Here is a 20,703-nt window from a genome sequence, read left to right as displayed (position 1 = left end):
TTCTCACTAATTTGGCTGAGTTGATCTCAAATTTGCAATCTTCCTGCCTTAGCTTCTGGAGTTGCTGAGATAACAGGAGTACACCACCATGCCTGGCTGATTTATGTATTTCTTGATAACAAACTGAAGAAGAATCAAAATGGAAAAGGAAAGTGACTGAAAATAGACTCTGGCTATAGTAGAAATATTGTTCGATCATTTCATTTCTGGATATCCTTTTTTGAATAAATGAATTTAAACTGAAAAAGGCCAAATGTGTAGTTTAATCTCCCTTCCAATGGTACTTTCTTCCTCATTGAAAAGAAGACAAAAATCTGTCTGGTCTTTGTGTTTATGGCCCTTTATATATGAGACCCTTTAAATGTCAGAGGGAAACTGGTAGTTTGATGGCACAGGGAAGACATAATTCAGGGCCTGGTTTCCATTCCCATTCAGAAGCCAGCAGGATGCAGAACCTGAATACAGACCCTATCTGAGGCCTTCAGTGCTGAGGTACAAGACAGCAGGCATATCAACTGATATCAGGATACTGAGGAGCCGTCAGAACTGGAGACAGACTCCTCAGAACTCCAGAAAGTACCAGATCCCCACATGCAGAATTCACTTTAGTTCTGGTTCAACACCAGGATTTGGCTCTTGTTCCTAAGATGATTTGGACTCAGAATATTTCCAATGGCTGAATGGTTCTAGAATTAAGAGACTTAGTTCTGGACCAAACCAGAATCATGATCCCCAGATTAACTACAAGTTTCTTCCAGGCTCTGGAAGGGGCAAGTGAAACATTTAAACGGCAGAAAGTAAAAAGAGCTATAGTTCATAAACCAGGAATTCTGACAGAGCCCAAAGGGGCCTATGGCTTCCTAGAGCTAATGTCTCACGGGCCTACTTGAGAAGGCCTGCTGGCAATAACACAGTAGCCAGCCAGCTGAAGGGCAAAAATAGACCCGTTAACAGCAATGTCTTCCTGGCATTTTTGGGTGCAGTGGAAGGTATGTGGGGCCCAGGGGTCAGAGATAAACACCTGCTTTCTCACAGGCTTGAAGCATTTAGGGGTTGCTGCCCACTGCTATGGCTGGGTGGGTGGAAAGAACCTTTTATGAAGCTGGAAGTGGTGGGGGCTACAGCTGGCCCTCTTACCATACTCTCATAACCTCACCTGGAAGTGGAAGATTCCCGCATAGTTTTCAGTGAAACTTTGATCGTGGGGTATAACTCGGAAAAGAAGCCGCTCATTTAGGGTCAGGCAGGCAATGGCTGCAAGAAACCAGCAGTCCCCTGCAGGCAAAAACATGACACAGGTTTCATGTGGGACCTATCTGTCCCTCCAGGGAAAAGAAGACCCCATCCCAGCCAGATGCTCTGTTTTGCTGAAGAATGGAGAGTCACATGGTGCCTCCTTTCCTGCTTCCAGATTAGACCTTATGGAAGTGTCAAATCAGGCAAGGAGCATTTGACAAAAACTCCTTGACAATATGATCAACAGAGCAACTTACTTTGGGTGTTTTTCTAAAGGCTGTAAGCAATTCCTCCTTTTGAAAAACAAACTGACTTCTATTTTGGACCTCAATAGAGGCAGAGCAATAGATGATCATAACTAGATTGGTTTTTGTTTGGGTTTGTTTTTTTTTTTTTTTTTTTGGTACCAGGGATTGAACCCAGGGGTACTCTTAACAACTGAGCCAAATCCCCAGCCCTTTTTATGTTTTATTTTGAGACAGGGTCTTGTAAGTTGCATAGGGCCTCACAAAGTTGCTGAGGCTGGCTTTGAACTTGTGAGCCTCCTGTCTCAGCCTCCTGGCTTTGGGATTATAGTTGTGCACCACTGCACCTGGCTGGGTTGTTTTTCTTGGTAGGAAATTCTCCCTGCTTTGTACCTTTACATCAGAGCCCATTTTCCTTTTCTGACCTCAGTGAAGACTAAGTACCAGTATGTTGAGAGCCACAGACAAGTCAAGATGGCGCCTGGCACTTTGCCAAGAGGAGTGGTTTGAGAAGTAACGCCAGCGAGCCATTAAGATGATAGAGATTCCTTAATGACTGACTGCTGTGTCTAGATTATGTCAATGAAGTTAAGCTATGTGTAATCATTAAGATGATGATTCCTTATTGGTTGACTGCTGTATCTAGTTTATGTTAATTAAGTTAAACTATGTGTAATTAGTTGGGTATATATACTTCTCTGTAATAAAGTGGCTCCCGCTGTATCAACCTTCACAAGTTGCTTGTCACCCCCCTCCCCCTTACTTTGCCCAGCCAGACTGCGGCAGCAGTAAACCATCAGCTAAGCAGATTTGCATCATAAGAAAGGCCAGCTAGGCAGCTGCCCTGGAGTCAGTATACAGGCACACTAAGACATTGCTGGCAGTGAAATGAGTTGGTGACATTTTCTTATTCTCCAAATCTCCTTTCTGGAAAGGTACTATACGTAGTGAGATGACCCTGTGTGTGTGTGTGTGTGTGTGTGTGTGTGTGTGTGTGTGTGTGTGCGCGCGCGCACGTGCGTGCCTGCAGGGACACCCGGGTGACATACCTGTTGTTCTGACAGTCCTAAAACTGCCTTCTAAGGAGGACAGGCTAAGTTAACTGCAACACTGAGAGTATAGGGGAGGCTGAGAGTTGCCCACAGCCACTTTTATTCTCCCTTGCCTCTGGAGCAGCCACTCTGTCCTTGGAAACAGGGCATAGGTGTCTTGAAGGGCTGAGATCCTGCTGGGTGCTCTGCAGGCAGCGAATCAGGTGCAGGAGAGCGGACATCTCATTCCTCCTCAGCTTCTCCCTCAGGAGCCAAATAAGCCAAATTATTTTCATTTGGTCTCGGATGCCCTTTTCTCTCAAGTTTTAAATTGTACCTGTTGATGTCCTCTCTAATCTTACTTAACAGAGCTTGTCTGTAGTACACATCAAAGGTAATACTTCCTGAACAAAAGGCTGAGAGAGGAGGGTCTGATGGAACAGCCAAGCTAGCAAAGAGAAAACTAAATATTCCTTCGTATTACAAATGTCATTTTTGTTAAAAGATTCCTTTAATATGGATCTGTTCTGGGGAAACTTAAACAAGAGTTCCAGTTACAAGCACTATTTTTGGTAATACAGTTTTTGGGGTGTGTGTGTAAGAATTCTTCATGCTCCAGAGGCATGCTTGGTACACAGATAGCCACAGAGTTATTTTCTAAAGAAGGGGGTGCAGCTAGAAGCAGAGCTCTGGTTCTTGCTGAATGGGGTGTGTTGATGTCTTTGCGACTCTAAAAAGGGAAGCTGTAGCATGCAGCACACTTCCTGTGACACAAGGCAAAGCACTAATGAGAAATGGGGCAGGATACACAATAATCACCATGAGTCAATGAGCAAAAATTAATTGCTATAAAATTCTTCCAAAAATGCATTAAAAGCAAAAACACATTTTTGTCCCTTTACCTCCTAGAAAGGGACCACACCTTTTAGTAACCTCTGGATCATCTGGCAAGATATGGCTGGAGGGCCTACCTAGATCTCCTTGACAGATGTCGGTCCTATTGGCGCCACCAATGATAAATCTGGGATTCTCACAAATTTCCTGTGAAACAAAAGAGAAATGACCAGGTAAAACTAATAGTAGTAGCTATTATTTGTTGAGTCCTGGCATTTAGTGTTGATTGGCACCCTGTATCAGGAGCTTTATACCCATCTCTCATTTAAGTCTCCAAAAAAGAGTCCTGTGAATTGGATACCATCTTGTTATTTTTCAGATAAGAAAACCGAGGCTCTGAGAGGTTAAGAAACTTGTCCAAGGATACACAGATAGTAAGTGCTAAAAGCCAGCTCATGCCTCCTTTTCATTATCCTATAGTGCTCCTCAAACTGTCATACTATTTGAGTAAGGATGCACCTTGAGAAGGCTGTGTCATTTCTGCTTTAACAAAGTGACAACAGAAAGCACAGTTCTTGCTCTTCCTAAACAAGAAGGAATGCCAGAAGGAAAATAAAGTTCTTTCTCTCCAAGATAATGGTAACATAGATATTTAAAGTTAGTGTATGTCCCTACTTCCATGGACTCAAATGCTGGGGAAGCAGAGAGTAGACTTGGTAAAAGCCTCACCAGCCTCCCGGTCCGTTGGAGGGGGCAAGTCTTTATTCAAGTCCATCCAATAAAGCACCAGTGGCTCCAGCAGTTTTAAGTTCAGGTAATACGTTAGTGTTTAGCCCAACAGAGGTCAACAGAGGGCGCTCTTGGTTTGTATGAAGACTTCAAGTTTGTTTTTTTTGTTTTTTGGTTTTTTTGCCAGTGGGCGAGAATTTTGTTTACTTTAAAAAATAATTATAGATACAGTGTTTTGGTTTTAACACTTTTCTTCACAGCTTTGAGAATCCTTGCTGTTCCTGTGACACCCTCTCTGCCTCCTCTCTTTTCCCAACAACCCAATATATCCCAAGTGAGCTAAAGCTCTTGGCACTCAGGGATGGAAAGTCTTGCTTACAGCACATTACAGCCCTCTTCCTATCGCATTAAAACTCTGAATGCAGTGGAAGGATAAACCACTACCAATAACTTTTTAAACAATTACCTATATTTGGAGAGAGGGAATAGGTGCAAGGAATTGGGACAAATAAAACTTTGAACATAACCATTTGAAAATAGGTTTGAGAGCTGGGTTTGAGGCTCAGAGGTAGGGTGCTCGCCTAGCATGTGTGAGGCACTGGGTTCGATCCTCAGCACCACATAGAAATAAAGATATTGTGTCCACCTATAATTAAAAAATAAATATTAAAAAAATAATTTTGACAAAAAGCATGTAAGGTTTTATATAATTAAAAGCTAAAATTAAAGAGAAATCATATAAAGCAATCTGTAAAAGCTGAAAGCAAACTGAAGCAAAGCAAGCTAACTGTACATCAAGTCAGGGACATAAAATGAGTTATTTCAAGTGACTTAAAATATAGCTTTTTTACTATCTATCCCTTTGGGAATATTGCCTAAGAACAAACCCAAAACCATAATAAATAAGAACAAATAATAATATCCTTATTTTAAAACTGACATGTGACATGTATACAATAAGATAAAGCAGATAAGAACTTATGCTAATGTAATTAGCATAAAAAATGTAAAATTATAAAATAACTAAAAAAACTGCAGTGTTCAAATTGAGTTGCATATTTAACTCATGAATTACAAAGAAGGAAAGCAAAACAAAGGTGAATACTGAAACTATAATTCAAAAATCTTCCTCTAAATAAAAGAATATATTTGATACTGCATATTTGAAATAACAAATGGAATACTAAGAATATCAACACAGAATGACATGAAGGTATATTCTAACACATTACTGGACTTCAAAGAAAAGGAGGGGAAATTCTTTGGGCATGTAGGAAAAAATAAGTGACTTATAAGGGGAAAATCTTCTATTATCAGACTTTTCAGTAACAATTTTTTTTTCCTGTGGTGCTGGGGATTAAACCCAGGGCCTTGAAGCACTCTACCAACTGAGCTATAGCCCCAGCCCTCAGTAACAATTCTTTATGTCAGAAAAAAGTGAAGCAATATATTTAGGATCATCAAAGAAGGGAAATGTGAACCAAGAATTTATTTATAGTATAACTTTGTTTCAAGTGTAAAGGGTATGGACAAACAATCCCAATATGTACGAATTCAGGGAATATTGTTCTCATTAGTTCTTCCTAAAGAATATACTAGAGATAAGCTACAGATAATAAGAAGAACTTGAAAAACATCAACATGGGTAGGGTGAGCACTTAATATAATACAGCTATTTACAGAATTAAAACTAAATGATGCTTAGTCAGGTATTGTGATTGCTTGGAGGCCGAAGCAAGAGGATTGTAAATTTGGTTTTAACACTTGTTAAAGACCCAGTCTCAAAAATATAATTTTAAAGAAAGAGCTGAGGAGAACGGGCTTCCGCAATCACTCCTTCTCTCCCGAACTGCCATTTCTGACATTCAGCTCTGGACTTTGCTCTCAATTTGCTCTGGAGTCCCAGGTTGCTCTGCAGTAAGGGGCTGAAGATCCCTAGTAAGCTAGACTGGCTCCTGAGCACCAGGAAATGAACACTACTCCCTCACCTTGGCATTGCATCACCTCAATTTTAAGTCATGATATTTCACATGACTGGCCGGGAGTTGAAGAAGGACAGAGAACTCAAGAGACTTAATGTGGAAATATATGCAGAATCTGAAATGTTACTTAGAACTTTGAGAACCAGAGTGGCGCCAATGAGATGAACCAGCAGCTCAAGATTCCATGTCCAGAGCCAGGAGTTCACAAGAAAAAAACTCAGCCCAGGAAACACTGGGTTCAACATATATATGCTATAATCCTGATTCATCACCTCCAAAATGCAACTCTATTAAGCCCCACTACATGATGCTTTGCCATACAGGATCACATAGTCACAAACAATTTTTTAAATGACTCCAAGGAAAATTAATCCAACATTGGAATTCCTTTTCTCTCTAAATATTAACGAAGATAAAATTGTAAACAGATATAAATCTTAAGAAAAAAACAACAGCAACAACAAAAACTAAAAGAATCAATGAACACAACTTTCTTTTTCCTTTCCAATGTGAAAAGGAGTCTCCAGGTTTTTGGTTTTTTTTTTTTTTTTTTTTATCTTTCAGCCTGGCTCCTTCCCAGGCTTTTCTGAACACTTGGTCATTGACCTTACTTCCATCAGCAATGGCTGCTGGCAATTGTGAAAGTCTGCGCTGCTCTAGGAAGGTTGGAGAACTCACTTCATGCTTTGTGCTCCTCGCTTTTTGGATCCCTGGGACAAGTTCTCTGTCACTCAACCACCTTACCCTTCCCATCCTGACTCTTTGAAATCTTAATGGGAAAAGTCTGGTAAATAAAATTCTTTATCTTGATACAGTTGAAAGAAAGCAAGAAAGAAAGCAAGCAAGAAAGCAAGCAAGCAAGAAAGAGCTGAGGTGGAGTTCAATGATACAGCACTTGCCTAGAATGTGCAAGGGCCTGGGTTCCATTCCCAATGCCAGGGTGCAGGTAGTGGGTTGGGACCTAAGTGGTGGTTAAAAGAGAAAATATATAGTATGTAATGTATTACCTGTAATGTTCAGGCAATGCACAAGTACTTAAAACTATTTCACATAGGAGAAGAATGAAAAAATTCTGTTTTCAGGAAATGATTTGTGGGGATATTATTAATATTATTATTTAGACAAACAAAAGTTGAGGGAATTCATTGCCAGCAGACTTGCCTTGCAAGAAACAATAAAAGAAATTCATCAAGGAAACAAAAAAGTGATATAAAAAACTTGAACCCAATAAAAGAAGAAAGCATGTAGGAGAAGGTATAAAAATAAAACCTTTCATTTTTCTTATTGTATGTTAATTTCAGTCAAAGCAGACTCCAAAATGGAAAATTATCAGAGAGAAAGAAGGCCTTATGTAATGATAAAAACATTGTGGTGGAGGGGGTGGCACATGCCTATAATTCCAGAGACTCAGGAGGCTGAGGCAGAGGCCAGTCTTAGCAACTTAGTGCAATCTTGACTTGAAATAAAAAATTTTAAAAAGGCTGGGGATGTAGTTCAGTGGTTGAGCTCTAATAATATAGACAGACAGACAGACACTCACACACACACACAATTTTCCAAAAAGACATAATTCTATTTGTGTGTGCACCCAACACCAGGGTATCAAAGTACATGAGATAAAAAGTGATAGAACTAAAGGAGAAATAGATAAATCCAATGTTATAGTTGGAGAGTTCACCATCTCTTTTTTAATAATTAAAGGCCAAGTGGGCAGAAAATCAGTAAGGATACAGTTGGCCTGAACAACATGATCAATCAACTTGATTGAATTGACTTTAATAGAATATTCTACCCCCAAATGGAGGAATAAGCAGTCTTCTCAAATTTCTCTGTCACAAGTCATTTAGGCAGATCACACTGTGGGTCATCAAATATACCTTAACAGATGTAAAAGAACAGAAATCATACAAACTATGTTCTCAGACCATAGTGGAATGAAACAAAATAAATAACAAAAAGACAGCTGAAATTATTTGGAAATGAAACAAACATTTCTAAATAACACATAGGTCAAAGAAGAAATTTCAAAGGAAGATTTTTAGAATTAAATGACAATGACAATTAGGGGCTGGGGTTGTGGCTCATTGGTAGAGTGCTTGACTGGCACATGTGAGGCACTGGGTTCAATCCTAAGTATCACATAGAAATAAATAAGTAAATGTACTGTGTCCATCTACAACTAAAAAAATCTATTTTTTAATTAAAAAAAGAACTATATGACAACTAAATATAGCATCATAATTTGTGGGATGAAGCAAAAGCAATGCTTGGAGGGAAATTTATGGCATTTAATGCATATATAGGAAAGTAGGATATAAAATCAATAACATTCAACCCAAGAAAAGGAGAAATTTAAGCCTAAAGTAAGAAGAAGAAAATAAATTAAAAACTAGAGCAGAAATCAGTGAAATAAAAAAAGTTAATGAAAACAACTATTTTTTTTGGAAGGAGCAAGAAAACTGATGAAACTCTACCATATTTAACAAGAAAAAAAGAGAAAATATAAATTACTAATAGAAAAAATGGAGACGTCACAACTGATTCCATGGACATTATAGGAATCCTTCAGGCATTCCCATATGCTTAATTTGATAATTTAGATGATATGGATACATGTTTTGAAAGATACAAACTACCAAAACTCATATAAGGAGAAATAGATCATATGAATAGAGGTATACCTCTCAAAGACTAGTAACTCAAATAACTAGTAACTCCCCCAAATGAAAAGACCTAGATGACTTCACTGGTGAATTCTACTAAATATTTAAGGAAGAAATGGTACCAATTCTCCACAAATTTTCCATAAAATAGACGCAGAAGGATCACTTTTTATGACTCATTTGATGAAGCCAGCATTATCCTAACATGAAGCCAGAAAAAGATATTACAAAAAAAGAAAAACTACAGACCAATATGTGGTACGAACATAAAAAATACCCTGATCAAAATAATAGCATCTTGGGGTTGGGTTTGTGGCTCAACAGCAGAGTGCTTGCCTACCATGTGTGAGGCACTGAGTTCAATTCTCAGTACCACATATAAATGAATAAAAAAAAAAAAGGTTCATCAACAACTAAAAAAAATTTAAAAGAAATAAAAAATATTAGCATCTCAAATATAATAATGTATAAATAGAATTAGATACCTTAAGTAGGATTTATTCTAGTTATGCATGGCTGATTTAATATTCAAGACTCAATGTAATATACCACATCAACAGGCTAAGAAGAAAAAGTCCTATGATCATATTCATTGTTGCAGAAAAAATATTTGACAAACCTCAACACTTGTTTAAATCAAAACCCCACAACTCTTACCCAAGTAGGAATAGAGGAGAACTTCCGTGACTTGTCAAAGAACATCCACTTTGCAAAGAACAACTAAAACTTCATACCTAAAAGTGAGACACTGGATGCTTTTTCCCCAAGATCAGGAACAAAGCAAGATGTTCCCTTTCACCACTCCTATTCAACATCATACTGGATGTTCTAAGTAGAATAAGGAAATGAAAGATGCAAAGATTAAAATAAAAAATAAACAAACTGCCTTTATTCAGATTACATTGTCTATATAAAAAAATCCCAAATGAATGACAAAAACAACAACAAAAGAAAACCCACTGAGAACTAATAAGCAAGTGTATCAATTCCATTTACATGACCACACATAAGGTGTAAGTCGATATGAACTCATGTTTAGCTTTATATAGGCACAGGTGGTTATACGGAAAAATATTAATGGATAAGTGTATATGCATGCATTAGTACACACACACTTATCTTTATCAGCTGAGAGTCAGACAGTAGCAATGAACAAAACTAGCAATCAGATTCTGGTTTCTAATACCATTTACAATAAAAGAAACCAGTGTTCGCAAGTGCTCAAGAATAAAACCTCACAACAAAAGGGTATATGAAATAGACACAGGGGCCAACTGACAACTCCCAGTGATCACAGCTGAACAATGAGCAACAAAATAAGGCAGTATTAGATCATAACCCAAAAAGAAAAATAAATATCCATGAGTCTAAACTGATATAAATAAGTGATTGAACAAGTTAATGAAGAGAAAAGACAAAGCTCTCATGCAGAATTATTCCCAATTATTTACATAGGGTCCTCTGCACTCAAGCAGGAAGAGCATAACTCCCATTTGTTATGGATTTATGCTTTGGGTCTTGCTTCTGAAGAGTATGGTAAGGAAAGGGAGAGGGGAATAGGAGCTTTGCAGGAGAAAGCTGACAAACTTTACTTCAGTCATGTTAAAGCTCAACATCAACAATGATGAGGTGTGTTTACAGTCTTGCCCTTGATAGATACCTAATGAAATGAGGTATCTCTTTACTTCTGCGTGCCTCCTCCCCCAAACCCATAAATCCAATCAGGAGAAAAACAGCAGAGAAATGCCATTTGACGGGTATTTTACACAACACCTGACCAGTACTCTTTAAAACTGTAAAGATACAGAAACAAAGAAAGCTTGAGCGATTGAGATAAACAATAGGAGCTAAGGAGACAGCACAACCAAGTATAAAGTGTCTTGGACAGAATTTCCAAATAGAAAAAGATAGCATGTAAAAACGAAGGAAATCTGAACAAAGCATGGCCTTCAGTTCTAAAAATAGGTACATTCATTACAATTAATAGATCAATAATGACCTTACTACTCTAAGATGTTAATAGAGAAAACTGGGTGCAAGGTACAGTGGCCCCTGCCTATCCACAGGAAATATTTTCTAAGACCCCTAGTGTATGCCCAAAACTTTGGATAGTACCAAACTCTAAATATACTGTTTTTCCCTATACATACACACCTATGATAAAGTTTAATTTATAAAGTAGGCAATTAAGAGAATAATAGTAACTAACAATAAAACAGAATAATTATAATAATATACTGAAATGAAAGTTATTTAACTTAAGAATTGTTTATTTCTGGAATTTTCCATTTAATAATTTCAGACCACAGTTGACTACAGGTAACTGAAATCTTAGAAAGCAAAATTGAAGATAAGGGGAAATATCATATATGGAAACTGTACTTTCTCCACAATTTTTCTGCAAGTCTAAAATTGTTCTAAATTTAAAGTTTACTTTAATAAGACATTAAAACACATCAAATATTTTTTCATACAGTCAAATGAATTCATCTGCTGGGTTGCACACATACACTGTCTCAGAGCCCCCTGCTTTAGAGTTTTTTGTCTGCTGTAAATGCAGGGAACCCTTCTGGGGTTTTAGGCACCTCTTTTCAGGAAGAACAGCTTTGCCCAATATGCCCCTAAAGCACTTTGATCTCTCCCACTGACACAAATGGTCTCTTCAGTTGCCCCACAATTGGGTAGTCAGGAGCAAACTGCTTCACCCTGGAAGGAGTCTGGCTAGTCAACATGGATCTTGCCATTTAAAGAGAAGTGACACCTCACTAACAAGCCAGGCTTAGATGAAAAGTTAAAGGCGGCCAGTCTCTAGCCTCCAGTTTTTTTTTTTTTACTGTTCAAAACCTTGCATAGAATTCTCCCTGAAACTGTGAGCCTCAAACTCTTAACCAGTCCACTCTCCCAGCCCTGAATTCCTGCTCTCCAGAAGAGCCAGGATGGTCAATTATAACTTAAAATCTTACTGTGAATTTAAGACAATGTATTAGGTATTAGCTCTCTTAAAAAAATTGTAATCTCAAAAGAAAGAAAAAAATTTTTTAATTAAAAAATATACAGTCTCAGGAACCTATAAAGTATTATAATACTCTCTAGTTCAAGAATAGAAAAATAACACCTCCAGGTTTAGGAGGAAGCAGGACGGTTTTTGGGGACACACAGGTAAGGAAAGCCTTCATAAGCCACTTGCTCAGAGGGGCTTGGGGTCCATGGCCCTGGGTTCTGGACCACTTGACCTCCTGTTCCCTAAGAGTTATCTCCTGAACCCATGTTCCTTTCATCCCTACCTTTGGTCTTTTCCACATGATGGCCTTCATCTTGGTTTTCTGGCTCAGCTCATGAGAGCCTAGAGCCTGTACACCTGCTGGGAAGACACGGTCTTCAAAGAGGCACTTCTGAGCCAGACACCGTTGTTTGAGAACGACAAAATCCTGCCCCTCAAATTTGAGGGGCTGTGCTACAGTGCCCTCACCATTTCTCCTGTCCCTTTCTCGGATCACACGATCACAGAAGAATCCTGGCAGCAGGTAAGGCATGGTGACCACTCAGGGAGTGGAACTGGGCCTTAACTGCGGCCTCTCTCCCACTGCGCCCTCAGCCCAGGCCTAATCCTCTCCTGAATAGCCCAGAGCCTATATAGCTCCTCCACCCTCAGCAGCGCGATGCAAATGAACACAGCCCAGAGAAAGGCTGTGATCAGAGTCAGCAGCTTTGGCTGGAGGCCCCTGAGCCCACGGTCTAGGGGCAACACCATGCGAGTCACAGAGGGAGCCAGGGATGGGAAACAGCTAGCCAGAGATGGTCCCAGGACAGACTACAGTGGCTTGTAGATCTTATGGGTATCACCAACAGCCTTGCTGAGACTCTTTCTTTAAAAAAAGAAAATATAGTTACAAAGAGGCTCACCCTGCCTCAGCAAAAGGCATTCATGCCTTTGACGCTGGCGGTCAATGGGATATAGCATGGGGCCTTCTAAACATGCTGTATATACTAATCCTATACAGGCTGCTGAATGCATAGGAGGAATCTGCTTCAAGCCATTGTCTGAGGGTAATGAAGCCTCTATTCTCCTGATGTCCCTGCCCCACCCCACTCCCAAAGAACTTGACTAGCCATGTAGGGACTCTAATCTGTGAGAAGGATCCAGAGAGGAGGTAAATGGACCTCAGATGAAAGTCTATTAGAGAACAGACATCCACTGATGCAAATTCAAATTCAGGACCCATGGGGCAAGAACATGGTGGATGGGGAAGGCAAATAAACATGTGTTGGAATTATATTCCTAAGAAAGCTTGGCTTTTTCTAAGTATCACCATGCTTAAATGGACAATGCTAATGTGAGCACAGGAAGTTGAAGTAGGCGGAAACTGAGGTCTGGCAGGATGCCCACTTGATAGTGCCAGTCTGCTTGTCTGCTCATTAATCCCCATTGGCCTTCTTCTGCTCTGTGCTTCTCAATGGTAGTCTTTGAACAACCAGCATCAGAATCACCTGTGATGCCAATTTGAAATGCAGATTCTTAGGGCCCATCTTCAGAATTTGAATCCCTCAGGTAATCAGATAGGGGTCTGAGACTTTGCATTTTAAATAGGCTCATTAGGAGATTCTATGTCCACTAAAGTTTGAAACCATGATTTTAGCATTACAGGGTACTAGAATAGCTCAAAATAATTTGTGAGGTCAGTTCTTTTAAGAAACAATTTAATTTTTAGGGCTGGGGATATTAGCTCAGCAGTAGAGAGCTTACCTGACATGCACAAAGACCTAGATTTGATCCCAATTGCTGCAAAAACAAAACTAAATAAAAATAATTTTTATTCAATTCGTACATGAACAGAGACTTAAATTACCAAATAATAAAAAAGAACACAGAACTAGCAGTCTTTTGCCCTTCTTTTTCCATTGCTAAATCCTTCTCCACAAAGGAAATCATATTTAATTCTAATTTTAGATTTCAGCTATTGCAATTTCTAAGCTCAATAGTTAACATTTTGCCACCTTGGTGTACCTACCTGTGTATTTGTATTTTTTTTTAAATGTACTTTTATTTATTTATTTTTTAAAGACAGAGAGAGAGAGAAAATTTTAATATTTTTTAGTTTTCGGCGAACACAACATCTTTGTTTGTATGTGGTGCTGAGGATCGAACCCGGGCCGCACGCATGCCAGGCGAGTGCGCTACCGCTTGAGCCACATCCCCAGCCCTAGGATTATACTTAGAATATAGCAGGCATCTTCTAAGGACAAGAACATCCTCCTACTAACCACAATACCATTACCATGAAATTCAAAATTATTCTGTGATATTTTCCAAGATAAATCCAAATCCATTTGTTAATTTTTTCAGTTGTTCCTGCAGTGCCTTTTATTGCTCCCCACCCCACCTACTGAGGGATGAACCCCCAGGGCCACTCTACCACTGAGCTACACCCCTAGTCCTTTTTATTTTTTGAGACAGGGTCTCTTTAAGTTGCTGAGGCTGGCTTGAAACTTGTGATACTCCTGTCTTAGTCTCCTAAATCACTGGGATTATATGTATGTGCCACTGTGACCAGTTTGTCCAGTTTTAAAATTGTTTTTTTAGGAATTATTTTTGTGTGTGTTATTGGGGATTGAACCCATTGTCTCTTTATCATTGAGCTAAAATAATTATTTTTGAGACAGGGTCTCACTAAATTGCTGAGGTTGGCCTTGAACTTGTTTTTAACTTCTTGAGTCTCTGGGATTATAGAAGTTTTAACTTCTTGAGTCTCTGGGATTATAGGTGTGTGCTACTATGCCTGGCCTGCTTTTTTTTTTTGTTTGTTTGTTTTTTGTTTTTTGTTTGGTATCAGGGATTGAACCCAGGAGCACTTACCCATGAGCCACATCCCCAGCTCATTTTATTTTTTATTTTGAGACAGGGTCTTGCTAAATTGCTTAGTGCCTTGCTAAATTGCTGAGGCTGGCTTTGAACCTGCAGTCCTCCCATCTCAGCCTCCTGAGTCTCTGGGATTACAGAGGGCATGGCCAGCATTTTTTGGGGGGTGGGTACCAGGGATTGAACTCAGAGGTTCTTGAACACTAAGCCACATCCCCAGCCCTACTTTGTATTTTATTTAGAGACAGGTCTCACTGAGATGCTTAGTGCCTCAATGTTGCTGAAGTTGGCTTTGAACTTGCTATCCTCCTGCCTCAGCCTTCGAAGTCCTACGCCACCACACCCAGCTCTGGCCAGCTTTTGTATTTTGAACCAGAATCTAAATAAGGCTCAGATATTAAACTTTAATAATTAAATAGTTGGATCAGGTGCTGTTGAAGTAAGAATTAATGAACCAGAAGATAAGTCAAAAGGAATCACCTAGAATACCACATAAAGAATGGAAGAAATAGGAAACCGAAAAAAAAGGAGAAGGAAGAGAACATTATGTCATTAAGATATATGCAGGATAGAGCAAGGCAAATCCAGCTTTGCATCTAATTTGAGTTCCAGAAAAAGATAATAGGAAGTACGCAGAGGATAACAATCTAGGAGCTTTTTACAATTGGTCAATAATTCCAATCTTCAGATTCAGGTATTACAATGAATCTTAAGTAAGAAAGATATAAAGAAATGCCACAACATAGTGGCATTGTAGTATACTATAGAGAGAAGATCTTGGCCTCATGTGTGGAATCTAGAAAGGCATGAAAGCAACAGGGAGGCTACTAGAGAAGAGGAAGGGGATCAAAAGGAAGGGAGAGGGAAGGGCAAAGGAAGACAATGGGGCTGGATATGATCAAAGCATGTTATTTGCATGTAAAATATACCACAATGAAACTCATTCTGTGTAATTAAAATGCACTAATTTAAAAAAGGAACTTCTAAACAATACACTCCAGGAAAAAGGAAAATTATTTTGGAAAGAAAATTTTAAGACATAAGAAAGAATGGTAAGCAAAGAAATTGGCAAACATTAAACCTAAGCAAATTTGACTGGATTAAGATTTATAATTTCTCATGTTTGGCATGTTGCTCAGGAAAATAGCAATTAAAGTGCTCTGTGGTCATCATTGGTTTCAGACTTTGTTAAAACAAAGTATGCATGTTAACATTTTTAGGGACACCGTTGGATTGGAGGATTCCTGGTGCACAGACTAGGTTTGGTTTCTCTGAAGTTCAGCTCCCTCTCTCATCATTCATTGGCATGGAATAATTGTTATTTAGTGCCAATGTAGGATTTTTTCTTTTCAGCGTTGAGTATCCCAGGCCGAGTCACCCCTCTGACTGGGAATCTACACAGGATGTGTTCATTTTAGAGGCAATGGGACACAGCAGAGAGCTCTCAACAGCAGTAGACCTTCCCATGTTGGCAGAAAGCTTCCATCTTAACCGTGCTGATGTGATGCCAAGTGTGACTAGTTTTCTGTAATTCTGAGCAAGACCACAGATTATCATAAAAGTACCTCCAGTACCGATTTGGGGGTTACAAATGAATTTTATTGAGCATGCAAATTGTAAATACGGAATCTGCAAATAATGAGCATTAACTGTATGGATCATAGCAATAATATCCCCAGTGCATACCTCTGGGAAAAAGTTAGAGGAATTTTGTGACTATTTGATCTGAAGCAACTAAAGGAGGGATGACATAATTACAAACAGGGAGGACTGCTGTATAGAGGAATCAGCTGATTCTTTTTCACTGTCTTCTGGGTCTGAGCCAGATGTGCTACATTTGCCATCTGAAGAGTTCTGGCTAGAAATAAAGATGACCTTTCCCTAAGAGTTCAGGTTATTTTAAGAAGAGGGGGGCATCCTTTTGCTTTCAAACCCTTCACATCAGGAAAGAAAGCCATTTTTCTAAAATTGTGGAAGGGTGTAGCTCCTAGACAGTTTGTCCTTATGATATAAAAATTAATAGCAGTTTTTATACTATATGGTTGATGCTGTGGAGTATAGAATACCCTGATAAACATTATGAAAGTGTTTATTTAAACATGAAGGTCGGATGAAAACAGTAAAACAAGTGTCAGCTTCCTTAAACAGAATCCTTCCCATGTGTTAGGAGGGGCCTTGGGCTTCCTTGGGAATTTAAACATGTCCTGAACCCCTACTTCATAAGTGTCCAAGAGAGCACAGCTTCCTCCCTTCTTCCCTCCATATTTCAGGGAGCTCCTGGAAGTGTCCTTTTTGCTTCTTTCTCTTTTCACACTCCTGAGCTTTCTACACCCCGACTTCCAGACTCCTTCACTCCGTCCTGCCTGTGTAAATCAAGATACAGAATAGATCTCTGCTCTTCAATGAAAAGTTACCTGCCTCAGGCACTTCACATTAGTCAGTGGAGATTTTGTGAAGGGCAGGCAGGAGAGGGCCAGCACGGGGTGAGTGGCCGTCAGCCCTTTTGCTTTCCCCACCCCACTTCCATTTCAGTTCTAGCTCTCCTCCTTGTAAGTAAAGCAGCGAATTTTCTTTTCTTTCCCTAGAAAACATTCATGTCTCTCTTCACGTCCTGGGAGAAAGTACTCATTTATATAATTTATATAATTATAAAAATCCTTCTAATTTTCCCTTTTGCTATTTTTATTTTTTGGTGTGTTTAGTCAGGCTTTTTATTTATTTATTTATTTATTTTTTTTGCCACTCTGACTAAAAGATCTCACCAGAACAATTGTAGAGGAGGAAAAGTTTTTTTTGGAGGCTTACGGTTTCAGAAGTCTCAGTCCACAGACAGCCAGGTCTGTTCCTCAGGGCTCAAGGTGAGGCTGAATATCATGGTAGAAGATGCAGCTCACATCGTAATCAGAAAGCAGAGAGAGAGAAAGACTCCACGCTCCAGATACAAAATATATACCCCAGAGCCATGCTCCCCAATGAACCACTCCCTCCAGCCACACCCTACCTGCCTCCAGTTACCACTCAGTTAAATCCATTAGAGTATAACCCATTCATTTCTCCTCCAAACCTTCTTGCATTGCCTCACGCATGAGCTTTTGGGGGACATGTCATTTCCAAACTATTACACGGGGAGGTTGAATCCAGGGGTGCTTAACCACTGAGCCACATCCACAGCCACCTCCCTTTTGCTCTTGAAGAAAGAAGTTGAATGTTTCTGCCATGTTAAGAACCTAAAGAGTAGGGCTGGAATTGTGGCTCAGCAGTAGAGTGCTTGCCTAGCTCATGTGAGGCTCTGGGTTCATCCTCAGCACCACATAAAAGATAAATAAATAAAATAAAGGTATTCTGTCCAACTAAGACTAAAAAATATGGATTTTTTAAAAGAATTTGGAGAGTAGGTACATTTGACTAGATCATGTCTAAAGAATCAAAGGAAATTCTGTAGGAGTAAGGAAACAGTTACAAGGCCTGACATCAAAAGTATAATATATCAACTCCTCTCTGTCCCCAGGGTAACAGCCTGGAAGAGAAGAGAAGTTGGATCTGCCTGAAGATGGGAGGGGGCAGCATCTGGTCATACAGAAGGCAGCAAAAGCCAGCAGGTGTGGATGGGTCCATGCTGATAGGCAGCATGGAAGAAGAAATTGAATGGGAAAAGTAAGATGAGGAGGGAAGAACTGTGAGAAAAGGGGTCTTCTTTGTCTTAGTTTTTCCATTCTGGGTGTTATTTCCCCTCACATTTCACATTTTTCCTCACATCTCTGAAATCATGAAGCATCTTATATTAGAAAGCCTCCTTCCATTGCATTCAGCTGTGACTCTGTGGACATTCTTAGAAACTATATTTTTTTTAGAGAGAGAGAATTTTAATATTTATTTTTTAGTTTTCGGCTCACACAACATCTTTGTATGTGGTGTTGAGGATCGAACCCGGGCCTCACGCATGCCAGGCGAGCGCACTACCGCTTGAGCCACATCCTCAGCCCTCTGTGGACATTCTAAGATCAAGAAAGTGTAAGTGCTAGCATTGAATCTGGGCATGGTGGCACATGCCTATAATCCCAGTGACTCAGGAGGCTGTGGCAGAAGAATTGCAAGTTTGAGGCCAGCCTCAGCAACTTAGCAAGACCCTCAGCAACTTAGTGAAACTCTGTCTCAAAAATAAAAAATAAAATGAACTGGGGATGTAGCTCAGCAGTAAAACACCCCTGGGTTCAATCTTCAGTAAACACACACAACACACACACACACACACACACACACACAGGTGTTTAGCATCAAAGGCTTCACAATTGGGCGAAATGTGGCTTATGGTGAGTTGCAGCTTAGGAAACTTACCTAAATTCTATCCTTAAAGGAGTCTAATTTAAGAGATCTGGGGGTATGGAAAAAGCAATAAGGTCAGCTGTTGGAGTACTATGGAGCTACTGATTGGCAAAGAGTTTTCTTCAGGTTCAGGTGTTAACAGAGGGAACTAGCTGGCTGAAGGAGTGAGGAAGAACAGGTGTAAGAATGAGGTTTGGATATGGGGTTATAGTTTAGTGGCAGGTAGAAGGGAAGGAAAACACCAGAGAGCTGTGGGTAATGTTGAGGTCTTAATTCACTTTCCTGGTGCTTTTCCCCCATAGGACACAGTCTCCTTTTCAGACTGCTCATGTCTGACAGAGGTCACTACATCCAAAAAAGTATGTGGAACACTGGTTTCCAAAAAGGGAATTGCATTTCAGAAAGTTCTGGGTCATTTCAATTTTTCAATTTCAATTTCAACCCATATTGAAAATTTTCATTTCTATTTGAATTCAATGACTGTAAATAATTCATTTGCCCCTTTCTGGACCTTTTTTTTTTTTAAACACAATGCCTTTATTTTATTTATTTATGTGGTGCTGATGATCGAATCCAGTGCCTCGCATACGTAGGCAAGCTCTCTACCACTTAGCTACAGCCCCAGGCCTCCTTTCTGGACCTTAATCATTTCACCCATAAAGTGAACAAGGACTACACCTGGACAACATCTCTAAGATCCATTCCAACTGATTGTCTCTAATGCTATTTTCTAATTTATGCTAATGAACCCAAGATGATGTTCCCATGATCTTCTTTTTTGTTGTTGTTCTCTGATCTTAACCCCAGGAGGACATGTGGGTATTTTAATCAACACTAGTCTTTGCTATCTGGTCCTGTAGCAACACAAACAGTAGAAAATTCAGGATCTTGTTGATGATGGTGATAGTTGGGAGCACACCCTGAAACAGCCAGGTCTCTTAGTGCACATCATTTCACACACTGACCCCAACAGGGGAAGTTTCAGGACCAATGTAGTGCCTAGAATATAAGAGACCCTTTAAACATTTTTATTAATTTGCAATTCTTTTAAGGCTCAAGTCTACCAGGGACCAGTAAAAATCTATTTGTAGGTTTTGGTCCCCTGTCCTTCGCAATGATATCAGAAAAGGCTTTTAGGAGCTCCAGGCCTTGGAAATCAGGGCTGTCCTATGTCTTGGTAACCTATACCTTCAGTTGTGGGTTTTCATTCACCAGTTTCAGCTGTGTACCGCTGTGGGCCTGGGCTGTGCTGATTAAGGGGTCTAAAGATGAACAGGAAAGGCTTCTGCTCTTAGCAAGAAGGGAAGAAAGGAGAAAGTTCACCCCTGAAGTTTTGGAGAGAAAGGGAGGAGAAACTATCCAGAAAAAACAAGAATGGAATTCTAGGCAGAGAACAGCATGAATGAAGGCCTCTTGGGTGAGAAGACCTGAGGCAATGGAGCAGCAGGACATTTAGCTCTGCTGGTGTGTCAGGGTCCTGGGGGCGAAAAGTCTGGCAGTGGGCAGGGCCATCTTGAGAAGGGCTGACATCTCAGTTAAGAAGCTTGGACTTATCCTGAAGGCAGTGGGGGGCATGTCAGTGAAGATATTTCAGCAGGGATGTGACATGTCCAAGCACTGGCAGCAGGGACGAGTGTATGTGTGTGTGTGGGGGGGGTGAAGATCTTTTCTAAAGCAAGGGCCCTCAGGATAGTCAAGGGCCTTAGGGAAGGACTGTCAGGAGAGGAAAGGAGCCCTGTGGCATACACAGGGTTGTTGGGTAGTTCAGCTCAGGTTCATAAAGAAAAACATGGTAAAAGAATG

General features: G+C 39.8%; 1 protein-coding gene across 4 annotated transcripts in view; it reads right to left on the bottom strand.

The window, feature by feature from the left end:
* Capn3 (calpain 3) overlaps positions 1-20,703 on the bottom strand; it is a 43,307-nt gene that overhangs the window by 20,872 nt on the left and 1,732 nt on the right. For all 4 annotated transcript variants that reach the window (XM_077799459.1, XM_077799460.1, XM_026392812.2 and 1 more), the window contains exons 2-3: positions 3,484-3,553; positions 1,157-1,275 (exon numbers count right to left, since the gene is read on the bottom strand). In XM_077799459.1, coding sequence (XP_077655585.1) covers positions 1,157-1,275; positions 3,484-3,553 — 189 coding nt within the window. The remainder of the gene's footprint in view (positions 1-1,156; positions 1,276-3,483; positions 3,554-20,703) is intronic.

This window comes from Urocitellus parryii, chromosome 6 (assembly GCF_045843805.1).
Source record: "Urocitellus parryii isolate mUroPar1 chromosome 6, mUroPar1.hap1, whole genome shotgun sequence".
Lineage (NCBI taxonomy): Eukaryota > Metazoa > Chordata > Mammalia > Rodentia > Sciuridae > Urocitellus > Urocitellus parryii.
Note: the sequence above shows the minus strand (reverse complement) of the source record. Positions and strands in the feature narration are given on the sequence as shown.